Source organism: Scyliorhinus torazame, chromosome 22 (assembly GCF_047496885.1).
Source record: "Scyliorhinus torazame isolate Kashiwa2021f chromosome 22, sScyTor2.1, whole genome shotgun sequence".
Classification (NCBI taxonomy): domain Eukaryota; kingdom Metazoa; phylum Chordata; class Chondrichthyes; order Carcharhiniformes; family Scyliorhinidae; genus Scyliorhinus; species Scyliorhinus torazame.
The window spans coordinates 51,537,856-51,565,551 of NC_092728.1; the positions used below are offsets into that span (position 1 = coordinate 51,537,856).

Consider the following 27,696-nt stretch of genomic DNA (forward strand, 5'->3'; position numbering starts at 1 on the left):
GGCAATGGGAGGGAGGGGATGTGTGTCATTTAAGTATCGTTTACATTTTTTGGCCACTTATATCGAATCTGTCCAGTTATGTTTGTATTCTGAAGCTAACCACAGACAAAAACGTCAATCACCAAGATCAACAGAAGCATCAAGTTCATTTACACCTCCCCTCCCACCCAAGCCAATGAGAAGGGTTACAATTAACATATGGATCCAATCAGTTAAGCCCCAGACCCATCCCTCTGGGCCAATTAGCTGCAAATGGTCAGGTTTGCTTTGACCTCTTCAATGATGGCTCTGTATGGATAGGTGTGTGTGTGTGAGGACTAACCGCCTGAAGAATGTCTGGTCGATCTGGTCAGGGGACAAGTGTGAGCCGGTCAGTGCCTTCCCCAGAGAGGCCTCCTGTGCTGTCCTTTGGCAATGGGGTGGTTCCAGATGTGAGCCCCCAGTTTTATAAACCTGGCTACAACGCCATCTCCGCCCAGTATCTCTTCCCTTTCCCGGGCCTGAAAGGAGAGTATGGCCACTCTGAAACTCAGCTAGGAGACTGTGCTGCCGTCTCCCACACTGGCTACTGGTATCCATTCACTGACCCAGCAGCAGCCCATGGCAGCGGACACCCCTCCCAACTCACTGCCCCAGGAGGCTTGCTCAGGCCGGAGATCAAAACGGAGAAGGAGTGTAAAGGTTACCCCCAGGAGGGGAGGTACATCTCGCCCACTGCCCCAGCCCCTTCCTACAACCACCGATGGAGCACCACCTTTTGGCAGCCTGCTCTATCCTCTTCGGCCAATTCTACCTCCTCCTCCTCTGCGCCGCTGCCCAGCCAGACCTACTCTGCATTTGGGAGCATCCCTTCGCCCCCACAGATGTACCCCACTAACCCCAGCCCCTCGCAACAGAGCGACAGCAGCCAGCCTGCCCATAACACCGGCTCCACCGGGACAACCAGCGAGGAAGGACAGTCCAGCGACAGCGAGGAGGTAACTTTTTCCAATTCAATCATGTTCCAGTGGTTTACAAGAGTTTTTGGTTGGAGTTTGAGAATGGAGACTTGTAAAAAAAAAAAAATTGTAGTGTAAAAGTCCATCTCCCATCTGTAACAAGATGTGAAATTTCTTCAAACTTCCCAGGTCTACTCTGGGCTGTACTTGTTGGATGCAATAAACTTGATGTACCTGTTCCCAAAATAGCTGATTCTCTCTCTCTGGCTTTTACTTTGGCAAAGTTTGGCCTGTTGAGGCTGTTTCAGCCCCTGCGCCACATTTCTATATTTGAGATGTGTGTCTGGAGAACCGTCTAAACTTTAAATTCTGAGATCGCAATGGGGCGCTGTGTCTATGTTCAGTGTGTGATGTGTGGGTACCGAGCAGAAACAGAGAGTTCCTCCAGCTTAACCGGTTGGGAGTGTTCTAGAGAGAGGAGCACCCTCCAGCTTTCACGTGAGCAACACGTTTTGCAATTTGGTCGCAGTATCTATTCTTCTGAATCCATAACCGAACATCCCTGCTTTCAATTAACTCGAAAACTCTTTGTATATGAACAGATCTGCAACATTTCCCCTTTCCCTTGTAATTTCAGGAATACCCTACCAAAGAGAAAATGGAACAGTTTGCCAAAGAGCTGAAACACAAGCGAATAACACTTGGCTTCACACAGGCTGACGTTGGATTAGCTTTGGGGAATCTCTATGGTGAGTGAGTGAACAGGCAGTCTGGTGCCCCGTTACATTTTGAAGGAGTGGTCAATGTTTATTGGGCTATTTGATGCTAAAACCACTATTGCCACAATCATATTAAGGGTGTGCATTGCATTATCTGGGCAATTTTCAGGGAGCAATGCTTATACGGTAACTCCAGAGCTGGTGTTTAAAATATGTCCCATGTCCTTGAACTTCCTGTTTTAACTTTGGGATGGTTAGACCCAGTGAGTTTACAATATAATACTCTTTATTGTCACAAGTAGGCTTACATTAACACTGCAATGATGTTACAGTGAAAATTCCCTAGTTGCCACATTCTGGTGTCTTTGGGATGGTTAGACCCAGAGTTTATTTAAAAAAAAATAAATAAAAAAAATTTAGAGTACCCAATTACTTTTTTTTCCAATTAAGGGGCAATTTAGCACAGCCAATCCACCTAGCTTGCACATTAAAGCAAAGAACATAGAACATACAGTGCAGAAGGAGGCCATTCGGCCCATCGGGTCTGCACCAACCCACTTAAGCCCTCACTTCCACGTTACGCAATAACCCCTCCTAAACATTTTGGTCACTGAGGCCAATTTATCATGGCCAATCCACCTAACCTGCACATCTTTGGACTGTGGGAGGAAACCCACACAGACACGGGGAGAACGTGCAGACTCTGCATAGACAGTGACCCAGCAGGGAATCAAACCTGGGATCCTGGCGCTGTGAAGCCACAGTGCTATCCACTTGTGCTACCGTGCTGCCCACATCTTTGGGTTGTGGGGGCGAAACCCACGCAAACACGGGGAGAATGTGCAAACTCCACACGGACAGTGACCCAGAGCCGGGATCGAACCTGGGAGCTCGGTGCTGTGAGGCTCCAGGGCTAACCCACTGCGCCACCATGCTGCCCTGACCCAGTGAGTTTAGAATATAATAATCTTTATTGTCACAAGTTGGCTTGCATTAACACTACTATGATGTTACTTTAGAAATCCCCTAGTCTCCACATTCTGGCGCCTGTTCGGGTACACAGAGGGAGAATTCAGAATGTCCAAATTACCTAACAGGACATCTTGTGGGAGGAAACTGGAGCACCCGGAGGAAACCCACGCAAGGGAGAACATGCAGACTCCACAGACAATGACCCAAACCGGGAATCGAATCTGGGACCCTGGTGCTGTGAAGCAACAGTGCTAACCACTGTGCTGCTGTGCTGCCCGCACGGCATAAGAGGGTAGGGAGCTGGTGCACGCTGCTTTAAGTTCAGAAACACTGTCTCGAGAAATGTCATTCATCAAGGCGAATGCAATTGATGATGAGATTCTTATATCATTCTCTCTGTTGAGCTATTTTGGGAAGGGGAGAAAGGCAGCATGAAGGGAAAGATGTGGATTAAAATGTTGAGTGCGGAATTGCAGATATCTGGGTTCATGCAAGCTTACCTCACATTCATCTGTTTTAAATAAAAAAAAAAAAAATTGTTTGTCCAAAACTCTGCTTCCTGTTTTGCATTCCATATCAAACTGTGTTCACCTGTCACCCCTTTCCTCACTTGACTTACCTGGTCCCCTAATACTTGCCATTTGAAATCTGGATCCTTCATAACCTTGGCTCCTTTGCTACCTTTCTGAACTCCTCCAGGCCTATCACACACTCTTCCATTTATTATTTCCTTGGATTGTTCGTAGCAAAGGAGCCAAGGTTATGAAGGATCCAGATTTCAAATGGCAAGTATTAGGGGACCAGGTAAGTCAAGTGAGGAAAGGGGTGACAGGTGAACACAGTTTGATATGGAATCCGGGCATTGACCGTGCCTATAATCTGCCTGGGTCCAATGTTCTGAAATTCCCCTTCACAAAAAATGGCCTGCTTCCACCTCAAACATATTCTGTCTCCATCCCTCCAGACTCGATTATTCCAGTCCACCCCCGGGCTGATCTGCAAGTTAATTACCTCTCCCTCCTTTTGTCGGGTTGTACATAAAGTCACCTCATTATTTTGTACTTGGAAGTGTGCATGTTTGTCCCACTACACATCCAAAGTGCCTGGGGATACTTTTCATTGTTGCATAAATGCAAATTTGGAAAAAAAGCAAAATGAAACGATCTTTATTATTGCTTTTTAGCGACAATATAAAGGTGCATTACTACTTCCAATTGATTTTGGGATGTCTAGAGAGTAAAGTGGAGTTACTCTGAATTGCATCTAGTTTAATGCAGATGAGCTTTCTCCATGTGTTTGAGCATGGGTTAGCACCCAGGTTCACTTCCAGCCTTGGGTGACTGTATCTGGAGTTTGCATGTGTCTGGGTTTCCTCTGGGTGCTATGGCTTTCTCCCACAGTCCAAAGATGGGCAGGTTAGGCGGATTGCTAAATTGCCCCATAGTGTCCAGCCATAGATCATAGAATTTACAATGCAGAAGGAGGCCATTCGGCCCATCGAGTCTGCACCGGCTCTTGGAAAGAGCACCCTACCCAAGGTCAACACCTCCACCCTATCCCCATAACCCAGTAACCCCACCCAACACTAAGGGCAATTTTGTACACTAAGGACAATTTATCATGGCCAATCCACCTAACCTACACATCTTTGGACTGTGGGAGGAAACCGGAGCACCCGGAGGAAACCCACACACACACTGGGAGGATGTGCAGACTCTGCACAGACAGTGATCCAAGCCGGAATCGAACCTGGGATCCTGGAGCAGTGAAGCAATTGTGCTATCCACAATGCAACCGTGCTGCCCATGTACAGGGTAGGGCGGGGGAGTGGGCCAAGGGGAAGTGGGCCCACTTTCAGTGGGTCAGTTCAGACTTCATGGGACAAATGGCTTCCTTCTGCACTGTCTAAGGGAGATATGCGTGGAAAGTTCTTTACGCAGAGGGTGGTGGGTGCCTGGAACACATTGCCGGCGGAGGTGGTAGAGGTGGGCACGATAGCGTCATTTAAGATGTATCTAGACAGATACATGAATGGGCAGGGAGCAGAGGGGTACAGATCCTTAGAAAATAGGCGACAGTTTTAGATAGAGGATCTGGATCGGCGCAGGCTTGGAGGGCCGAAGGGCCTGTTCCTGTGCTGTAATTGTTCTTTTGTCGGGATTCTGTGTCCAACATTCCACTTCCTGAGTGAGTGTTTTGGGACCAATGAGGAAGAGAGTAGAGAACTGGGGAATTTATTTTAGGACTATTTTGAAGTTAGATGGCACATGTCCAGGATCCTTGGCAGTTTCACAATGGCCTGACATTGTATTAATGTTGACCAAATGGAGATGGCCCTGCATCATTGCTGGTAACATGCAATGGCTCACGTTATTCCCAGAATAATAATGACTTAGAAATGGGAACCATTGATCGCTGCGAAGTTGCAAATGCAGAGGTACAGTTTGCTGCTGTTCCAACAGGATCTCTTGCAATGTTCTTTTGTCTGTTTCATTCCAATGTTGAAAGTATTTACTCCCCTACTGGGGACACTGGTTTCACAGGTGTCTAAATCTCTGCTTCCTTGCTCAAGTGGCCATTATTGGGAGCCCTGAGCGAGTTTGGCCTTTTGCCTGCTGCTTCCAATCTGAAGCAGCTGTCTCTTGAACCTCCTTCCTGGTTTCAAGTCGGGAATCACTGGAGACCGATCTGCATTGAGATTCAATTTTCTCCTATTCCTGTGCGTGTATGTGTGTGTGTGAATGAGGAAGGCCTTGCCAGGGCGACACGGTGGCACAGTGGTTAGCACTGCCATTTCACTGCGCCGAGGTCCCAGGCTCGATCCCGGCTCTGGGTCACTGTCTGTGTGGAGTTTGCACATTCTCCTCGTGTTTGCGTGGGTTTCGCCCCCACAACCCAAAGGTATGCAGGGTAGGTGGATTGGCCACGCTAAATTGCCCCTTAATTGGGGGGGAAAAAATTGCGTACTCTAAATTTAAGAAAAACAATGAATGCACCGCCTTCTCAACCATGCCCCCTTGGGTTACATTGCTGGTCAGCTCTCTCCCTCCACAGGGAAAGCAGCCTACAGTTATCTGGGCTGCTGGCGACTTTACTTGAAGGATTAGACGAGAATAAACAAGGAGAAGCTGCTTTCGTTGGTGACGTCAATAACCAGGAGGTCCAAAGCATCAGCATTAGGTGGCACGGTTAGCACAGAAAGCTCCAGGGTGCCAGGTTCGATTCCTGGCTTGGGACTTAAGGATTTTTTCATCTGGAATACAATGTCTGAAAGACGGATAAAAGATTCATAATTTTCAGAAGGAATTGGATAAATGCTTGCAGGGGCTTTGGGGGAGGGGTGCAGGGGGTGGAGCACAATGTGTAAGACCATGCAAAAAGGCAGGAGCAGCAAGAAATAACTGGATAGCATTTGAGAAATGGCATACAAAGTGGGCCAAATGGCCTGTTTCATTGTATGATTCCTTAAAAAAAATTATAAAAAAAAAAAAAAAAAATCTCAGCAGTCACTGTAGTCATGGGAAATCATACAATTTGATTACTGGAAGATCCTACAAATGCGGGTGAGATTATTTTGGTGGTGGTGGTGTTTGTTTGAGGGCACTGTTGAAGTTTTTTTTTATTGAAAAAATAAATAAATTTGAGTACCCAATTCATTTTTTTCCAATTAAGGGACAATTTAGCGTGGCCAATCCACCTAGCCTGCACATCTTTTGGGTTGTGGGGGCGAAACCCACGCAAACACTGGGAGAATGTGCAAACTCCACACGGACAGTGACCCAGAGCCGGGATCAAACCTGGGACCTCGGTGCCGTGAGGCAGCAGTGCTAACCACTGCGCCACCGTGCTGCCTCGATAATGTGTGTGAATGAAACTTGGGACGTGCGATTCTCCAGAGGCAAGAAGAGTCTGGTCAACTGAGTGAAGTTGCCATTTATTTGGATACACTCTTTTGTTTGAAGTTGTGCTGTATATGTTTTCATTTGGGATTGATGGTATTTTGATTGCAATTACAGTACGGGTGTGGGTTTGATTGTTCCAGTCAGAGATTATTCCAGCCACCCAGATCACTGTCCCGGGACAAATATCTGCATCGACTGGGGAGAAAATTAATTCTTGCATTTGATTATACTTCTAAGCAAACCAGCTAATACGCAGTGTTTGCATGACTGACCGATTCTCTTAAAATCATCTATTAGAGGGCAGCACGGATCGAACCTGGGACCTAGATCAGGATCGAATCTGGGGCCTCAGCGCCGTGAGGCAGCAGTGCTAACCACTGCTCCACCGTGCTGCACCAAAGAGAAACTGAGTTAATGCGCACTCGCTTCCAGCAATCCCTGTTTGGTTGCTCGTTGTTTGTCTTTCTGGCTGGCCTTTCATCTTGCAACCTCCACTTGGAACTAAGTCAAAACTCCGCTCCTCTTATCCTAACTTGCACCAATCATCACTGTTCCATCATCAGCTCTGACTGCTGACTGAGACTGGCTTCCATTGGCTGTAAAACACTTTGAGACGTCCTGAGGTTGTACCTTGTGATGGAAAGAATGGTGCATAAGAGGCGAAGGAAGAAAGAGTCATTTGTACTCGCAACTGTGCTAAAGTTAGTTAGTTTATGGATCCATTAATGGTTGTGCGGCACTCGCTAGTTGTGTGATGAGGAGGATGTGGCTCACATCTTCCCTCATCAGCATGCACCAGATTGTTTTGCTTCCTTGTTTTTTTTTCTCTTTCGCTAAATTCACCAGACAGATTACATTGTCACTTAATGGCCTGGTTGTCATGATATTTCGATCAGCATATCATGATGCAATCAAACACACACTGATGGACATGCAGTAGGACCAACCAACACACACACAACATCGCAGCCAATCACCAGTGAGAGCACACGCACTATAAAAACTGGGGACACTACAAAAACAGGGGACACTACAGTGCCCGCCAATTCCAGCAGCAGCCAGCTCAGCACCGAGCTCCGAGCCTGCCACTCAGACATTCACCATGTGCTGAGTGCCTCACCCAGATAGTAATAGGACAGGGTCCACCGATTAGCTGGTAATGCACGTATCCAGGTTAGCAGTGTGCGGTTACAGTTAACCAGTTAATAAAATTGAGTTACACCATCTCCAGCCGTGTTGGATCGTTTGTACATCAGAACACCCAACACGACACTGGTTACCTTGGGAGATCTGAAACTTGCTATGTTGCCCCTCGCTGTAAGGCCTGCACGATTCCAGCATCTTGGCAAACTGCTTCGCTTGCAGTTCTCATTTTCGACCCAAGCCAGGAACGTTCCCTGACTAAAACGTCTAATTTCCTGCTTTTATTTTGACACAACCAATTTTCCACCCAGTTATTGTCCTTATTCTTTCTCCCTTCTGTGAAACTGAAGCATTAATACACCAGGGCAGACTGGCTGTTTGCACATAGCATTCGCAAATACTGGAAAACAACACCGCACCCTTGTCAACAGTGTTATGCAGAAGATCCTGAATGAACCATGCACCATTTGACTAATGGTTTACTAAAATATATTATAATTTATTGCAGCAAAGACAGAGTATAGTTCTTGGTTGTAGCAGATTTAAAAGGCAGAGGTCTTTAGGCCAGGGGTACATCCCACATCCTGGTGTTTTTAATTGGCACTGTGTATGTAAACATGTGCTGTAAAAAAAACACATCCCTGCCAATTGAAGTACTGCAGCACCACCACTAGTGGGAGGGTGTAATTACAACATGACCAAGTTTCAGTCACTTTTTCCTTTATGGATTACTGGCTCCGTGATTTCTTCCAACTGGAAAAGATCTTCGAGGATGACTGGGAAGATTCACGTGTTCATGTCGGAACTCATGATACAGGTAATAAGAATGATGTTCTGTTGAGGGAGTTTGGCAGCTGCGTTACAAATCTAATTGGCAAACTTCAAAGGCAGTCATCTCTGGATTATTACCCAAGCCACCTGCACCTTGACAGGGTCAAAGATGAAAGTTGAATGCGATAGAGATGTGGTTGCATAGCAACCAGAGTTGAGGGGACTTTGTCAAAAATGTGGACAAAATGGGAAAGGGTGGGTTGGGTAGCTCTGATAAAGGATGACACTAGAACAGTTGTACAGAAGGATTTTGTTTTGGCAGATCAGAGAGTGGAAAATAAGGATAACCAACCTGGAAATCACTGGTGGGAGCAGTGTTCTGGGCCCTTAATAGGTAGGTGTGTGTGTGTCAAATCTTTAAAAGGGGAACTGCAAGAGGTGACGGTGAAGCAGGAACTTGGGAGTATTAAAGGAGCAGGAACATGGGGAAGCATAACTTTCTGTTTTCTGCTGCATTTGAGTACTCTACTTAGCCCTGCATCACAGGCTGACTGGTAGGTCCTGCAGACCCCTGTTTTCAGAACAACCGCTGTCTCAATTGAGACAGGAAAATGTGGAATCAGGAAATGGCAGAGATATTAAACAAATTTTGCTTCCATCTTCACCTTGGCCAAAAGTGTATCAAACAGTGGGAATCCAAGAGGCTAATGGGAGTGAGAAACTTGACATAATTAACATGGATGGCAAGGTTGCACAGTGGTTCGATTCCCGGCTTGGGTCACTGCCTGTGCGGAGTCTGCACGTTCTCCCCGTGTCTGCGTGGGTTTCCTCCGGGTGTTCCGGTTTCCTCCCACAAGTCCCGAAAGACGTGCTTGTCAGGTGAATTGCACATTCTCAATTCTCCCTCTTGTGTACCCGACCAGGCGTAGTAGTGGGTGATTTTCACACTAACTTCATTGCAGTGCTAATGTAAGCCTATTTATGACACGAGTAAAGATTATTATATTAACGAAATGTACAGGCGAATGGGAAAGTCAGCAAATCGTCAGGACCTGATAATCTAAATTCTGGGGATCTAAAGGAGATAGCTGTGGAGATAGTGCATGCACTGGTTCCAAATTTCCTTCACTTCTAGACATTTGATGAGGGACCACACAAGGTTGTTGCCTGTGTTTTGAGTTAGCATGGATATGTTAGCATGGACAGAGGATTGAAGCAAGGATAGGGCGCTCATAGTAAATGGGCAACAATTGGGGTGTTTGAGACATTAGCTATTTACAATCTATTCATGGCTTAGGTGAAGGGATAGAAATAAAGCATCCATGCTTGTTGCTGATACAAAGCTAGGTGGGATTGTGAGCTGTGGGAGACCAAAGGCTGCTCAGGGGTATAGACGGGTTAAATGAGTGGGCAAGAAGGTAAAGGAGGCAGATGGGGAAATAAGGTTAGGCACTTTGGTTGGAAGGTTAAAACCATACGGGTGTATTATAAATGGTGAGAAGCAATCAAATCTTGGTGCTTATAGGAACTTGGGGAGTCTTTGAGCACAAAGCACATGATATGTTTGCTTTTATTGCAAAGGGATTGGAACACCAGAGGAAGGAAGTCTTTTTTAAAAATCTTTATTGTCACAAGTAGGCTTACATTAACACTGCAGTGAAGTTACTGAAAAGCCCCTAGTCGCCACATTCCAGCACCTGTTCGGGTACACAGAGGAAGAATTCAGCATATCTTTCGGGACTTGTGGGAAGAAACCGGAGCACCCAGAGGAAACCCACGCAGATATTTTAAGATAAAGATAGATAGTTTTTTGAAGAATTAAGGGTTGTGGTGTTCGGGCTGGAAAGTGGAGCTGAGTCCACAAAAGATCAGCCATGATCTCATTAAATGGCGGAGCAGGCTCGAGGGGCAGATGGCCTACTCCTGCTCTTTTTATAAATTTCTTTTTTCATATTTTCCTTCAAAATTTACACCCCATCCACAAACAGTAAATGGTAACAAATACAAAATCAATCCCCTTAATAATACCAACGATCCCATCCTCCACCACCCCAAACAACGGCCCACCTGTCAATATCTGCATCCAATAAACCAAACCTCCCATGGTGGAAACAAAAGTGAAAAAGAAAAAGGAGGCCGGGACCGCCCATGGTCACCATTGACCTATAGAGGTTCCCCCCCCCCCCCCCCCCCCCCCCCCCCCCAACTTACACTCTGCGCCATCCAACCTCTGAAAGAGTACCGTACATGATACCCAAGAGTTGTACAACCCCCCCCCCAAAACTTTCCACCCTGGCTAGACCACTCGGACCCTGTTCTGCCAGGCTCCGATGGCCGCGGCTCCTCCTTCCCTCCCCCCCCCCCCCCCCCCCCCCCCCCTCCACCTCACTAACCGGCCAGCGTGGAGGGCCCCGCCCGGGTCTCTTTCCCCCTTGCCCGGCCCTAGGAAAGCCCAGAAATCCCCTTTTAGCACACAACCCCCGCATATCCACCTACACCCCAAAGAGGCCCTCATTTCGAGTGGAAGTCCCATCACTTCCCTTGTCCAAATATATACAACATTGGCTCCTTTAGCCCATACATCCGCACGCAGTGAAGCAAAAAAGAAGAAAATACAGTCATGAGGTCACATCGGCACATGGCCATTTCTCAATTTCTCAGTTCTGCCACAGTCCTTCTGCCTTTGCAAACTCCTCCGCTGCATCCGCCGTTCCAAAATAAAAGTCCCTGAGCTTATAAGTCACCCTCAGCTTCGCTGGATATACAATGCCGCACTGCACCTTGCTAATGTACAGTGCCCTCTTCACCCGGTTGAAGGCAGCCCGCCTCCTTGCCAGCTCCACCGTAAAGTCCTGGTATACGCGTATACCAGCTCCAGCCCACTGCACCACCCGCTTCTGCTTGGCCCAGCTCAGGACCTTCTCCTTCACACTGTACCTACGGAAGCACAGAGTCACTAACCTTGGCGGCTCACTCGCCTTTGGTACAGACCTCCACGACCGATGAGCCCGATCCAGTTCCTATCGGGAGGGATCCTCCCCCTCCCCCAATAGTTTTGCCAGCATCGTGGCAAAATACTCAATCGGCTTCGGTCCTTCAACTCCTTCGGGCAGCCCCACAATCCTCAAATTCTGTCGCCTGGATCTGTTTTCCAGGTCTTCCATTTTTCCTCGCAGATCCTTGTTAATGTCCATCACCTTCCGCATCTCCTTCCCCATCGAGGCAAGTTGATCACCGTGCTGCAATAACGTCTCCTTCACTTCCTTCAGCGCCTCCCCTTGCTCTCACACCTCCGCCATTGCGCTCGCCACTGCCGTCATCACCGGGGAAATCGCCTCCTCCACCAGCGCACTCAAAACCTCCCTCATCTCCTTCCTCATTGTCTCCATGTATCTTGTAAACTGCCTTTCGAATTCCGCAGCCATCACCTTAGTTATTTCTTCAGCCGTAAGCAATGTGGCCTCCCCTGGTGCTCCGGCCTCCATTTTCCTTGGTGACCCCGTGGTGACCTTTCCACTCCCCGGCGGACCTTCAGCTGTTTTCTTTACGGATGATTTTTTGCTTACCCTCGACATTTTTCTTCACCGTGCCTTCACTGTTTCTTCCTGCTTTTGCTGCCTCCCTGGACCCTGGGACCGGGCTAAAAGCCCTGAAAATGCCGTTCCCGAACGGGAGCCCTCCATTGTGCGGTCGCCTCCCGCCCGCCGTCACCGGAAGTCCTCCTGCTCCTAGTTCTTATGTTCTAGATACAGGTAGAACATGCAGACTCTACACCGACAGTGACCCAAGCCAGGAATTGAACCTGAGACCTTGGAGATGTGAAGCAACAGTGCTAACCACTGTGCTACCGTGCGTAGTCCTGGGTTAAATGAGACTACACCTGGAATCCTGCGCACAGTTTTGATCGCTAACTGGGGAAGGATATAGAATTAGTCTTCAGTGCAGAAGGAGGCCATTCAGCCCATCGCTTCTGCACCGGCCCATTCCCTTCCCTATCCCCATAGCCGTTGGACACTAAGGGGGCACTTTATCATGGCCAATCCACCGAACCTGCACATCTTTGGACTGTGGGAAGAAACCCGCGCAGATACGCAGAGAATGTACAAACGCCACATGGATAGTAACCCAAGGTTAGAATCGAACCCGGGTTTCCGGCATTGTGAGGCAGCAGTGCTAACTGTGCCACCCATATACTTGGCTTGGAGGGGGTGCCTCAAAGATTAGAGAGAGTTGAATTGCACTACACACAGTGTTTAGAAGAATGAGAGGTGATCTCATTGAAACACAAGGTCTGAGGGGGTGTGAGTGCATAGATGCTGAAAATCTATTTCCCTGGCTGGCGAGTAAAAAAACAAGGGGGCATAAACTAGGTTAGGAGATGGACCATTTAGGACTGAGATGAGGAGAAATTTATTCACGAAGGGTCCACCAAAGTGTTGCAAGGATTTGCTGAGTACATTCAAGGCTGAGATTCATTGGCATTTTGGACGATTCAAAGGGTATGGGTCTGGGTAGGAAAGTGAAGCTCAAGCTCGGAGCCACGTGGCTCACTCCAGTTCCAATGACTTGTCCAAATGATGGTTTCATTTAAAGATGAAAGATTTTCATAAAATATCAATAACAAAATGAAAAAAGGAACCCAGCAGGGTTAAGTGCAAAACACAATCTAGAAAAGCAACCCCCCCCCCCCGTACATAAATAATAAATTAACATTAACACCCCGACTTAACACAACAGGTATATACACCCCCTCGGACCCTTCCAGTGTAAATAACAAAAACAATAATAAAGTAAACCCCCCCCCCGCCACCGAGCTGCTGCTGCCATTGACCAATGTCTATCGTTCTGCCAGGAAGTCTTAAGAATGGTTGCCACCGCCTAAAGAACCCTTGTACCGACCCTCTCGAGGCGAATTTCACCCTCTCCAATTTAATGAAGCCTGCCATATCACTGATCCAGGATTCCATGCTTGGGGGCCTCTCATCTTTCCACTGAAGAAGAATCCTTCGCCGGGCTACCAGGGACGCAAAGGCCAGAATTCCGGCCTCTTTCGCCTCCAGCACTCCCGGCTCCTCTGCCACCCCAAATATTGCGAGCCCACAGTCCGGTTTGACCCTGGATCCTACCACCCGCGACACCGTCCTCGCTACGCCCTTCCAAAATTCCTCCAGCACTGGGCATGCCCAGAACATTTGCTGGGCTCCCTGAGCACCTAACACACCTGTCCTCACCCCCAAAAAACCGGCTCATCCCTCCGGTCATGTGCGCCCTGTGCAGCACCTTAAACTATGAGGCTGAGCCTCGCGCACGATGAGGAAGAGTTCACCCTCCCTAGGGCATCTGCCCACGTCCCTTCCTCAATCTCCTCTCCCAACACCTCCTCCCACTTACCTTTCACCTCCACCACTGAGGCCTCCTCCTCCTGCATCACCTGGTAAGTTTCCAAGATCTTCCCCACTCTTTCCCCCCCCCCCCCCCCCCAGAGCACCCTGTCCTGTACTGTGTGTGGCAGTAGCCGCGGGAATCCCACCACCTGCCGTCTGGCAAACGCCCTTACCTGTAAGTACCTGAAGGTGTTCCCCGGGGGGGAGCCCCGTACTTCTCCAGCTCACCCGGGCTCGCGAACTTCCCGTCCTCAAACAGGTCCCCCAACTTTCGTATCCCTGCCCTGTGCCACCCCGAAAACCCTCCATCTGTTCTTCCCGGGGTGAACCGGTGGTGCCCCCGTAATGGGGTCCATGCCGAGGCCCCAACTTCCCCCCTGTGCCGCCTCCACTGCCCCCAGATTGAGGGCAGCCGCCACTACCGGGCTCGTGGTAAACCTCCTTGGAGGGAGCGGCAGCGGCGCCGTTGCCAGCGCCCCCAGACTCTTACCCACACAAGGACGCCGTCTCCAGCCTCTTCCATGCAGCCACCTCTCCCTCCATCACCCACTTGCGCACCATCGTCGCATTGGTGGCCCCAGTAGTACCCACAGAGGTTGGGCAGCACCAGTCCCCCCCTGTATCTACTCCGCTCCAGGAACACCCTTCTCGCCCTCCGAGACCACTCGCGCCCACACAAACCCCATTATACTCCTGTTAATTTGCCTGAAAAAAGCCTTTGGGATAAACACGGGAAGGCACTGGAACAGGAACAAAAACCTTGGGAGCGCTGTCATTTTGATTGACTGCACCCTACCCGCCAAGGACAGCGGCAATGCATCCCACCTCTTGAACTCCTCCTCCATTTTCTCCACCAGCCTTGTAAAATTAAGCCTATGCAGGGCCCCCCAGCTCCTGGCCACCTGGACCCCCAAATACCTGAAGCTCCTCTCCGCCTTTTTTAGTGGGAGCTCGCCAATCCCCCCTCTCCTGGTCCCCTGGATGAAGTACGAACAGCTCGCTCTTCCCCATGTTGAGCTTGTACCCCAAAAGTCCCCCGACATCCCTAAGAATCCTCATTACCTCCGGCATTCTCCCACCGGGTCCGCCACATACAGCAGCAGGTCGTCCGCATAAAGTGCCACCCTATGCTCCTCCCCACCCCGCACCAACCCCCTCCAGTTCCTTGATTCCCTCAGTGCCATAGCCAGGGGTTCTACAGTTAGCAAGGAAATCGGTCTGTAAGACCCACATTGCAGGGGGATACTTGTCCCGCTTCAGGATCAAGGAGATCAGTACCCCGGGACAATCGTCGGGGGCAAAGCCCCCCACTCCCTTGCCTCATTAAAGGTCCTGACTAACAGCGGGCCCAACAAGTCCATATATTGGTTGTAGAATTCGACCGGGAAACTGTCTGGCCCCGGTGCCTTATGTACCTACCGTCTTTATCTGCCACAATGCTCGGACGCCTCGAACGACACCTTCTTTCCACCATCAGCGTCCTACTCAAAATGAAAAAGTCGATCCAGGAATAAGCCTTATGGACATGTGAGAAGAATGAAAATTCCCTAGCCCCCGGCTGTGCAAATCTCCAAGGGTCCACCCCTCCATCTGGTCCATAAACCCCCTCAGCACCTTAGCCGCCGCCGGCTTCCTACCCGTCCTAGACCTGGAGCGATCCAGTGCAGGATCAAACACTGTTAAAGTCTCCCCCCATTATCAGGCCCCCCACTTCCAAGTCTGGGATCCGACTCAATATACGCCGCATAAAACCCGCATCGTCCCAGTTCGGGGCATACACATTGACCAGTACCACCCTCTCTCCCTGCAACTTGCCACTTACCATTATGTACCTGCCGCCATTATCTGCCACAATGCTCGACGCCTCGAATGACACCTTTCCCACCAAGATCGCCGCCCCTTGATTTTTCACATCTAGCCCCGAGTGAAACACCTGACCTACCCACCCTTTCCTCAGTCTTACCTGGTCTGCCACCTTCAGGTGTGTCTCCTGGAGCATAACCACATCCGCCTTGAGCCCCTTCAGGTGCGCGAACACGTGGGCCCGCTTAACCGGCCCATTCAGTCCCCTTACATTCCAGGTTATCAGCCGGATCAGGGTTGCGACCCTCCCCCCGCCGACTAGCCATGACCCCTCCTTGTGCCAGCCACGCGCCCGTTCCCCACGGCGGCAGTCCCCCACTCGCTCCAGCTCCTTCTTGACCATAGCAGCAGCAGCTCGATTTCTCCCCCCAACTCTTCCCCCCCCCCCCCCCCCCCCCCCCTGCCCCCCACAGCGAGGACCCATCCTAGCTGTTTTACACCCCCCATTGCACTTCTGCAAGTCAGCTGACTCCTGCTGACCCCCGGCCACTCCCGCCTCTCCTTCGACTCCTCCCATTGTGTCGCACACCCTCCTATCCCGTCCCCATCCGATAGGGCTCTCCCCCTCCCCCTTCCGATAGTGCGGGAAACAACCCCCGCTTCCCTGCCCCGGCCCCTTCACCTCTGACGCCGCTCCTTTTACAGGCCCGGTCCCCTCACCCCTGACTCTGGCCTCCCCCTCCCCCGCGGGGCCCCATTTCACCGCCGTCCACTGACCCTGTTCTGTTTACCTACCCCCCTCCAAGAACCCCCCCCCCGACCAGCCCAACCAAAACCGTGCCCAACCCACCCCAGCCACCCTCACTGACCCGAAAGAGAAAAATACAGAGAAAAAGAAACCCGGAGCAAAACCCCCCCCGCGAAACAAAATAAACATAACATATCCACCGCAATCCCCAATCGCCCATCCCGACCCTCAGTCTGTGTCCAGCTTCTTGGCCTGAACAAAGGCCCGCGCCGCCTCCGGAGACTCAAAATAATGGTGCCGGTCCCTGTAGGTAACCCACAGTCGCGCCGGCTGCAACATGCCAAACTTCACACCCCCTTCCTGTGCAGCACCGCTGATCGTTAGCCTTCGGCCTGGGTTCCTAAACCTGGACTATACTGTCCGTGAAAGGACCATTTCGTGCTGTTGCTTTGACAGGAGTCCATCAGGGAAATGATTAGTTTCCTCCTCATCCGAAATAACAGTGATATGAACATTTCTGCATTTTTAAAAAACCGAGTTTTGTGCACATGCTTACTCCTTCATAAGCTGACTAATCTTTCCTTTTTTAGGGAAGATGTTCAGTCAGACCACAATCTGCAGGTTTGAAGCACTACAGCTGAGCTTCAAAAACATGTGCAAACTGAAACCAATACTTCAGCGCTGGCTGAACGATGCAGAGAACAATGGCGGCCTCTCAAGAGTAGGACTATATTCTGGTGTTGGAGAACTGTGGTTTTTTTTAACTCTTTCATGTGGGCACCACTGAGAAGTCCAGCACTTGTTGCCCATCCCTAATTACCCTTGAGCTGTGGCTTTTGCAGGCCATTTCAAAGGATAGTTCAGAGTTGATCACATTGGATCTGGAGCCAGTGTCTTATTTGGTATAACATCTAAAATGACAGGTAAACTTGGCCATAGTCAAAAGGAAAACGCACAGGTTTTGGCACAACGCTGCTGGCACAAGTGTTGGGCATATTTGAAGGCCAAACGAAGGGCTGGAAGATTTCTTTCTCTGAAGGGCATCAGTGAACCTTTTTTTTTAATGACAATTGATAGTTTCATGGTCACTCTGACTGGGGCTTTATATATTCCACATTTATTCATGCAATTTCAATTCTACCAGCTGCCATGATGGGATTTGAACCCTTGTTTCCACGTCTCTGGATTAATAGTTCAGTAACGTTGTCCCGAAGCCACCATCTTCTGGGTCTTCCTGGATTGGGTGGTGTAAGTGCAAGTGTTGATGGAGGGTTTTGGGAGCAGTGGTTGTGGGGGGGGGGGAAGTGGTTGGTGGGGTTGTGCTCTGCTGTTTAATGTCTTCCAAGTATGGAGTTTCCATGATCAACGTGGGCAGAAACACCAACTGTTTCCCTGGGCCGAGTCCCTGAATCTTCCTCGTCTCTGTGCTTCGGTAACCATCGCAATTATTTAATCCTCGCACTAATTTAGCGATGGTTTAAGAATCTCTCTGTTGATGTATTTGCTGAAATGTTATGTCAGAAAACATAGAAAAAAAAGTAGGAGCAGGAGTAGGCCCTTCAAGCCCCAAAGTTTATTTGCTGCAAACCTAACTGTGGAGCATAAAGCTTCCATGTGCAAATGTTGTGATACCCTGGAACCTGCTACGGTAAGAGATGGCTACAATTAAAACTTTGCATGAAATAGCTCCAGTCCTGGGGCGGAACCCCCCCCCCCCTGCCCCACACCGGGTGGTAGAATCGCCAGGGCGCCGTGCGTGTCCCGCCCCGACGCCCCCCCCCCCCCCAAACCGGCACGGCGAGAATCACGGCTGGCCGCTGGGAGAATCGCCACTCGCCGTTTGTAACGGGCAAGCGGCGATTCTCCGGCCCGAATGGGCCGAGCGGCCTGCCCAATACGACGGGTTCCCACCGGCGCCGTCCACACCTGGTCGCTGCCGGCAGGAACAGCGCGGGAACGCTGGGGGGGGGGGGGCGGCCTGTGGGGGCGGGGGGGGGGGGGGGGTGTTCAAATGGGGTCCGGCCCGCGATCGGTGCCCACCGATCGGTGGGCCGGCCTCTCTGAAGGAGGACCTCCCTTGTTCCGCTGCCCTGCAAGATCCATGCGACATCTTCTTGCGGGGCGGCCTCGGGGAGGACGGCAACCCGCATGTGCAGGTTGGCGCCGGCCAACCCGTGCATGCGTGGGTGACGCCAGTTATGTGGCGCCGGCCGCGTCATTTATGCGGCGCCGCTTTTACGCGGTGCCAATGCCCGGCGCGCGTAAATGACGCGACGCTGCACCTAGCCCCACGGGAGCGGGAGAATAGGGGGCTGGGAGCGGCCTCCGACGCCGGAATGAAACACTCCGGTTTTCACTCCGGCGTCGGCACTTTGACTCCCGATGGGAGAATTGCACCCCTTGTATCCAAGTTTATTAACCACCTGTTATTTTATCACTGGATGCTCACACATTTCATTTGTTTTTTTTTTTGTCTAATTTGGTGATGATTCTGATAATTGCACCAGTTTTTAACCAGTGGCTGCTCCATCAGTTCCTGTTGGTTGCGAGTGACCAGGGGCGAAATTCTCCTACCCGCCCCGCCACATTTCTGCGCCGACCGGCCGGCGGGAGTCTCCGTAACACCGGCCGGTCAATGGGGTTTCCCATTGTGGGGCACCCCCACGCCGTCGGGAAACCCCCGAGCGCCGGCAGAACGGAGACTCCCGCCGGCGGAGAATGACGCCCCAGCTGTGGCTCCGTCTCTTGCATTGAAAGGCTTCCTGGTGTTGGTACGCTGTGCAAGTAAATAGTGAAGTGAATGGAGTGCTGCATCAGGCAAAAGGGAAAGTTGTGAAAGATATGAACATAAGATGCCTTTCATTCAAAAGTTTGAAATGTAATGGGTTGCTATTTGGTCCTTTATACCCCCCCCTCCCTCCCCAGATTTGTCATGTGGAACAGGTTCTGGATCAGTCCAGGAAACGGAAGAGGCGGACTAGCATTGAGAATGGTGTGAAAAGAAACTTGGAGACCTATTTCATGAAATGCCCGAAGCCCACCAGCGAAGAAATCTCCCAGATCGCTGAAGACCTCCAATTAGACAAAGAGGTGAGCGGTTCTGAGCCTTTTAATGGTCAGCATCATTGGATTGCATTTGTACCGTGTCTGCTCCTGAAGTGAAACCATTTCAAGGTGCTTCAAGGACATGGTCTAAATTTATTTTGACCCTGAACCGTAGATATTGGGGAAAGTGATTAAAATCTTGGCCAAAGGCAAGAAATTTCATGCGAGTGTCCTTAAAGGAACGATTGGCGTGGGGAGGAAGTTCCAGAGCTCGGCAGGCTTGGTTGGTGCAGATACGATGGGCCAAATGGCCTCCTTCTGCACTGTAGGGATTCTATGGTCACAGCAAGGCTTCCCGGTGGTGAAGTGATGGAAATCCGATGTACGAGAAGCCGGAGGTGCACAGAGGTCGGAGCCTTGTGGAGCTGGATGAGCTTGGAGATGTGAAGGAATTTGAGAAGGATGCCAGACTGGAAACCCCGGGCGAGATTCTCCGACCCCCCCCCCCCCCCGGGCCGGATCGGAGAATCGTCGGGGGCTGGCGTGAATCCCGCCCCCGCCGGTTGCCGAATTCTCCACCACCGGATATTCGGCGGGGGCGGGAATCGCGGCGCGCCGGTTGGTGGGCCACCCCCCCCCCCCCGGGCGAGATTCTCCGACCCCCCCCCCCCCCCCCCCCCCCCCCCCCCCCCGGGCCGGGTCAGAGAATCGTCGGGGGCTGGCGTGAATCCCGCCCCCGCCAGTTGCCGAATTCTCCACCACCGGATATTCGGCGGGGGCAGGAATCGCGGCGCGCCGGTGGGTGGGCCACCCCCCCCCCCCCCCCCCCCCCGGGATTCTCCGGCCCGGATGGGCCGAAGTCCCGCCGCTAAAATGCCTGTCCCGCCGGTGTAGATTAAACCACCTATCTTACTGGCGGGACAAGGTGGCGCGGGCGGGCTCCGGGGTCCTGGAGGGGGCGCGGGGCGATCTGGCCCCGGGGTCTGCCCCCACGGTGGCCTGGCCCGCGATCGGGGCCCATCGATCCGTGGGCGGGCCTGTGCCGTGGGGGCACTCTTTCTCTTCCGCCTCCGCCACGGTCTCCACCATGGCGGAGGCAGAAGAGACTCTCTCCACTGCGTATGCGCGGGAATGCCGTCAGCGGCCGCTAACGCTCCTGCACATGCACCGCCCGGAGATGTCATTTCCGCGCCAGCTGGCGGGGCACCAAAGGCCTTTATCGCCAGCTGGCTTTGTCCGGCGCGGGCCTAGCCCTTTAAGGTTGGGGCTCGGCCCCCAAAGATGTGGAGCATTCCGCACCTTTGGGGCGGCGCGATGCCCGACTGATTTGAGCCGTTTTGGGCGCCAGTCAGCGGACATCGCGCCGTTTCCGGAGAATTTCGCCCCACATCTCGAGTGACTACTTAACAAAAGTTCATTATTGGCTGTTATGGTCATGTCGTGTGCCCATATTAGGAAGAGGAAAACACATTTGGAGGCCATTCATAACCTTTAACGTTCAATAGTGACCATGGCTTATAACGGCAAAGCATTGTGTGGACAATTGAGAACCCTGACACCTTAATCCAAAGACTGTGATTCAAACCGTGATTAAAATATTAGGCCGAATTCTCCCCCCATTCCCACGCCGGGTGGGAGAATCGCTGGGGTGCCACGCGAGTCCTGCCATGCCGCCCCGGCACCCGCACGTGATTCTCCCAACCCCCCACCCCCAACCCAAACCGGCGCGGCGAGAATCACGGCTGGCTGCTCAGAATCGGCGCTTGCTGTTTGTAACGGGCGAGCGGCAATTCTCCGATAGGTTCCCACCGTCGCCGTCCACACCTGGGGCAAAATTCTCCGGTATCGGCGCAATGTACGACCTTAAGGGGCTAGGCCCGCGCTGGACTAATTTCCGCCCCCCCAGCTGGAAATGACATCTCCGGGCGGCGCATGCGCGGGAGCGTTAGCGGCCGCTGACGGCATTCCCGCGCATGCGCAGTGGAGGGAGTCTCTTCCGCCTCCCCCATGGTGGAGACCGTGGCGAAGGCGGAAGGAAAAGAGTGCCCCCACGGCACAGGCCCGCCCGCGGATCGGTGGGCCCCGATCGCGGGCCAGGCCACCGTGGGAGCCCGCCCGCGCCGCCTTGTCCTGCCGGTAAGGTAGGTGGTTTAATCTACACCGGTGGGACAGGCATTTTAGCAGCGGGACATCAGCCCATCCGGGCCGGAGAATCGCGGATGGGGGGGGGCTGGCCGCCAACCGGCGCGGCGCAATTGCCGCCCTCTCCTCCGGTGCCGGAGAATTCGGCAACCGGCGGGGGCGGGATTCACGCCAGCCCCCATCGATTCTCTGACCCGGCGGGGGGTCGGAGAATCTCGCCCCTGGTCACTGCCGGCAGGAACAGCGTGGGAACGCTGGGAGGCGGCCTGTGGGATGGGGGGGGGGGAACTCAAAATGGGTCTGGCCTGCGATCGGTGCCCACCGATCGGCGGGCCGGCCTCTCTGAAGGAGGACCTCCTTTCCTCCGCCGCCCTGCAAGATCCAGCCGACATCATCGTGCAGGGAGGACGGCAACCACGCATGCGCGGATGACGTCATTTACGCGGCGCCGACCGTGTCATTTACGCGGCTCTGCTTTCATGCGGCGCCCAGGCCCGGTGCGCATAAATGACCCGACGCCGCTCCAACCCCCCCCCCCCCCCCCCCGGGGGCGGAACCTGGGGCTGGGAACGGCCTCCGATGCCGGAGTGAAACACTCCCAGTTTTCACTCCGGCATCAGCACTTAGTCTCTCGATGGGCGAATTGCGCCCACTGTCTCCCGATGGGAGAATTGCACTCACTGTTCACAACATGTATCAGTTAGCTGATTCATTAGATCTCGAACACAAAAACCCGAAATGTCGAACCTCGGTCTTTCCCTCCGTGAATTGAGAGAATCTTTCAGACCGGCAAGCGTTCCATGACCAATTTGAGGACTGATCGTGGGATGATTTATTGATTATTTAATGAATTTACCTGCATGTTAAAACTTTCTGCTGGTACGTGTGGATGAGGCGGGAGTGTTTGTTGCATTTCTGGTTTTGTGATTGAACGAACATTTCGCCTTGCTTTTTGATTTTAAACTTTGTAAGAAAAAAAAAAAATTCAAAAAACAAAAACGCACACGCAAAAGAAATTGCTGCTTGTTGTGATTGGTCGAGGGTGGGAAGAACGGGAAATGACCTCACCTGATCGCCCCTGAATGTAACACTTTGGAACATCCTTAGATTGTGAAAGGTGCTAGACAGAATGCAAGTTTTTGTTATCGTGTGGAACCTGATGTGTTTTTAGGTGATGTCACTGAGGGCCAGCACTTGGATGAAAATTGGGGGCTCTGAGGATGGAGTTGAGGGGGTATGTAGAAGGTAGTGTTATTGGAGTGGGATGAGGAGGTGTTTGTGGGTAATTCTCTGGTTGTGACCTGATGGCAGTGTAACCAGGCAAGTGCCTATCTATCTGGATGGTAGAGCAGGGGAGGAGGAGGGGTGGTATGGTCAAGTGTTGCTGGAGGATGAGGAGAGGTAATTTATCAGTCACAAAGGGGATTTGCAAAGACGAGAGTAAAGCAAATTGGGTGTAGGTCTCACATTTCCAGGAAAAATGTGGAGTAATTTAGAGGTGAACAATTATGTCTGGTCAACCCTGATGGCTACAAGAGGTGATGGGGGCTAAGCTGCAGATTTTGTGGGGTCAGTACCTTTTGGAGTGTTAATATATTAAAAGTGATGGCAGGAGATGTCTAGTTGGTTAGTTTGTATATAATCGCTCTGGAAGTGTGCGACATGAGGAAATGCAGTTTGGTGTACTTTTTTTTCTTTCAGAACACAAAGAAGCTTGAGCATAGGTGGGCAATCCATTTTAGCTCCACGCGTCTCTACCTTTAATCTATACCTGTACCCCCGAGTATTTAACACCCACTAACTTGGCTTTGCATCAATAGACACTTTTAGCTTTGCTTCAATTCCGAAAGAAACATTTTTGCATGAAGAAGAAATTGTTTAAGATTGTTAAACTTTTGTACTCAATCCATAGTTTGGTCCTTTTTCCGCCAGTTCTTTGAATAGTGGAAATGTCACTTGACCTTCACTCTTTTAGAATTTAAATTTCCCTTTAATTCTGTTTATTTTTCCCCTTCCAAGTTTACATCCTTTTTGTTTAGTATTTCTGAATTCTGTACTGACCTTGACTGTTCCGATTGTGGTCAAATTGGTTGATATCTCGTTCTGATTTTTCACTTTTTGTGCTCTGTCTTTTTGAATTCTCGCTGAAATCATTCTTGGTCTGTTTTTGCACTCTCCTGTCTTTGCTTCTTCCATGTGGCAGCACGGTAGCCTTGTGGATAGCACAATTGCTTCACAGCTCCAGGGTCCCAGGTTCGATTCCGGCTTGGGTCACTGTCTGTGTGGAGTCTGCACATCCTCCCCGTGTGTGCGTGGGTTTCCTCCGGGTGCTCCGGTTTCCTCCCACAGTCCAAAGATGTGCAGGTTAGGTGGATTGGCCATGTTAAATTGCCTTAGTGTCCAAAATTGCCCTTAGTGTTGGGTGGGGTTACTGGGTTATGGGGATAGGGTGGCGGTGTTGACCTTGGGTAAGGTGCTCTTTCCAAGAGCCGGTTCAGATTCGATGGGCTGAATGGCCTTCTTCTGCACTGTAAATTCTATGAAATCTATGTGCTGGATCCTTTGATCTTGGCACTCCTGAATTCACACAGCACCGTAGAAACACTGAAAGATGTTCACCCAATCCTGCCTTAACGGTGTATATCCAAGGATTATTTTAAAATGGGATGAACGTTCCGGCCTCTGCTATCTTTTTTCAGACAGAAGTTCATATCCCGTCACCCTCTGGGTTAGAACGCTTTAGTCTTCAACTCTCGTGTCCTTTTACAAGTTACCATAGATCTCTGCCCCCTGGTTATTGATTCCCTATTAACCAAAATAGTTCCTTCCTATTCACCAGATATCTAGCCCCCATAATCTTTTTACATCCATCAATTCAATCTGCCCTCTGCCTCCTTTCAAAGAAAGCAACCCCAGTCTATCCAATCTTTCCTCAAAGCTAAAGTTCTTCAGTGCTGGCAACATTCTCTTAAATTTTGCTCTCTAGAGCAGTCACATCCCTCCTTTTAATGGAGACACCAGAACTGTATGCAGTGCTTTAGCTGTGGCCTAACTCTTGTTTTATATATTCTCGCATCATCTCACTGCTCTATACTTTTGTCTGAGCCAACAAAGACAATTATCTCATGTTGTCTTGGACCACTTTCTCTACTGGACCTACTACTTTCGGGGATCTATGGACAGTTTCCATTCGTGGGTGTTAAATGACGTAGGGGAGCACATTGGTTCCCTAGATTGAGTAGTCCCTCTGGATTGGAAAATTGCACCTGTCACCCCACTTTTTTTTCGGAAGGGAATTGCAGATTGGTTAGCCGAACATCAGCGGTGGGAAAATTGCTGGTGTCTATAATCAGGAATAAGGTAACTGAACATTGAAACATTTTGGTCAATCAGGGAGAGCCAGCATGGATTTGTGAAGGGAAGGTCATGCCTGACAAATCTCATTGAATTTTTTTTGAAGCGGTGACTAATTACACAGCAATTACATAGAACATACAGTGCAGAAGGAGGCCATTCGGCCCATCGAGTCTGCACCAACCCACATTAAGCCCTAACTTCCACCCTAGCCACCTAACCCAATAACCCCTCCTAACCTTTTTTGGACACCAAGAGCAATTTAGCATGGCCAATCCACCTAACCTGCACGTCTTTGGACTGTGGGAGGAAACCGGAGCATCCGAAGGAAACCCACGCAGACATGGGGAGAACGTGCAGACTCCGCACAGACAGTGACCCTGTGGAGAATCGAACCTGGGACCCTGGCGCTGTGAAGCCACAGTGCTATCCACTTGTGCTAGCGTGCTGCCCAAATGTAGTGTACAGGGGAATGTCTATGGATGTTATTTATATGGACTTCCAGAAGGCATTTGATAAAGTTCCATATCCATTAAGGTGGAAGCTGATGGAGTTTTGACATGGTTAAGAAATTTGAGTGACAGGTGACTGCGAGTGGGATAATGGATAATTACTCCAATTGGCAGGATGTAACTAGTGGTGTACCACATAGATCTGTGTTGGGGCCTCAATTATTCACACTATTCATTAACGACTGACGATAGCATAGAAAGACATGTACCCAAATTTGCTGCTGATAAAGTTAGGCTGCATTGTTGATGGTCTAGATGGTAGCATAAAATTGCATGGAGATATTGATAGACCAGGTGAATGGGCAAAAAATTCAATGTAAGCAAGCACTAAGTGGCATGATGGTACCGTGGTTAGCACTGCTGCCTCACAGCACCAGAGACCTAGGTTCAATTCAGCCCTTGGGTGACTGAGAGTCTGCACTTTCTCCCCATGTGTGTGGAACCCCACTGGAAACAAGTCTTCCAGCAGCAAAATCCACCCATCGACCAATATCCTTTTGTCTCCTTCCACAGAGTCCATTTTGAGTCCAACGTTTCTTAAAAATAAATTTTAGTGTACCCAATTATTTTTCTCCAATTAAGGGGCAATTTAGCGTGGCCAATCCACCTACCCTGCATATCTTTGGGTTGTAGGGATTGTGGTGATATGCATCACTGTAAATACACAAGGGGTTAATGTAGATACACTAGAACTAAATAAACACTAGAGGGAGCAACAGAGACATCATGACACACAGACATTCAACCAATAGGTCAGTAAGATAGAACACGACCAATGGGCAGTCAAGACACCCAGAGTTGACACTACCACAAGAGGAAAACCCATATAAAAGGACAGGGCACACATGCTCTTTCTCTTTTCCACAGGCAACACTCAGAGACAGGGGCAGATCGGAAGCATCATACCCACCGCATGGATTAGAGCAGACTGGTTAGTTAGATTGAGTTACTATAGCAAGATTAGCAGGAGAGTCGAACTCAAGCAGGAGAATTGTTAACTGTTCAATAAATGTGTTAAACCTATCTCCAAGTCTGAACCTTCCTTTGTCAGAGTATACATCAAGGAAGCAGCTTGTGCTACATGAAGAAGCATAACACAACAGGGATGAAACCCATGCAGACACGGACATTTTGAGCCCAACTTGCCATTTCCCTTGCATCCCACCCATTTCTGAAATTTAAGATTATTCTGCCACACGGAACCTTGTTAAAAGGTTTGCCAAAGTCCTATGTGGCCCCATCAAGCATGCTAATTTCACGAATCGAAACTTTGGAAGCTCTAGCAGACTGGGGAAATAATTATGGTGGTTTTGGAGAACCCGTCTTTGGAGCCGGGGATAAAATCGATGGGGGAAAGAGGTGGTTAGATGGTCCATGTAGGAATGATTCTCTTGCTGGGCACAGTTTTTTTTTTGAGATTTGACCGGGTCATGTTGCACGTGTCTGGCACCTAATGAGAGTTTTTCCATCTTTTCCTGTAGGTGATCCGAGTTTGGTTCTGCAATAGGAGGCAGAAGGGGAAGAGGATGACCTTGCCTTGTATGGAGGAGAATGATGTACAAATCCACGAGGGGAGTCCGCTTCACATGTCGCCCAATGCTCTGATGCTACCTGACCCTATAGTAACCCAAGGATACAGTGCAGCTATGGTGCCACCCCCTATGTACATGTCTCCCTTCCCCCAAGCTCTGCACCCTGCTGTCTCCATGGGCAATCACACCAGTTAGAGGATCACCTGTGGTTTTCTCTGACGGAGGGTGAAAGGACTCTTGATTCTAGTGATACAAGTTGGTCGAAATGGCTGAATGTTGTTTCTAAACTACGTTGGGTGTAGGAAGTAGGTTGAGGGATTCATCGGATACTAATTCTCAATATTGCCTCCCGTCCTTTTTCTCCAATCCTCCTTTTTCCCCTTTCCCCAACTCCGATTATAAATGGGATTTCACACTTTTAGCCCATTTCTTTTTTATGGCAAATATTTAATGGGACTTTTCTAACTTATTGAAATAGTGGCTTTTAATGTACTGGATGTTTCGCGATTATAAAATATTCTCCCCTCTAGTTCTAGCAATCTTTTCATGAAAGATGTATCTGAATATTTTAGTCCTGTAATTGGAAGGTTTGCTTGAAGCTGTCTGGTTGTGTCGAGTCATTTGGTGTTGCGTGTTCCTTCATGTGGTGCCCCAGCCTGAAGGAAATGTTCAGTCTAAATAAACCTGCCACAGGCGCTTGGGTTTGTCTGAACCTAACCTTGATTGCTAAA

At 50.3% G+C, this 27,696-nt stretch overlaps 1 protein-coding gene across 1 annotated transcript; it reads left to right on the forward strand.

Annotated features, from left to right (window-relative positions):
* Positions 1–270: 270 nt before the first annotated feature.
* On the forward strand, positions 271–27,696 carry pou5f3 (POU domain, class 5, transcription factor 3). Its single transcript, XM_072488211.1, has 5 exons — positions 271–977; positions 1,576–1,687; positions 16,971–17,101; positions 19,306–19,470; positions 26,915–27,696. The coding sequence occupies exons 1-5, from the start codon at positions 333–335 to the stop codon at positions 27,158–27,160; spliced, it is 1,299 nt and encodes a 432-aa protein (XP_072344312.1). The 5' UTR covers positions 271–332; the 3' UTR covers positions 27,161–27,696.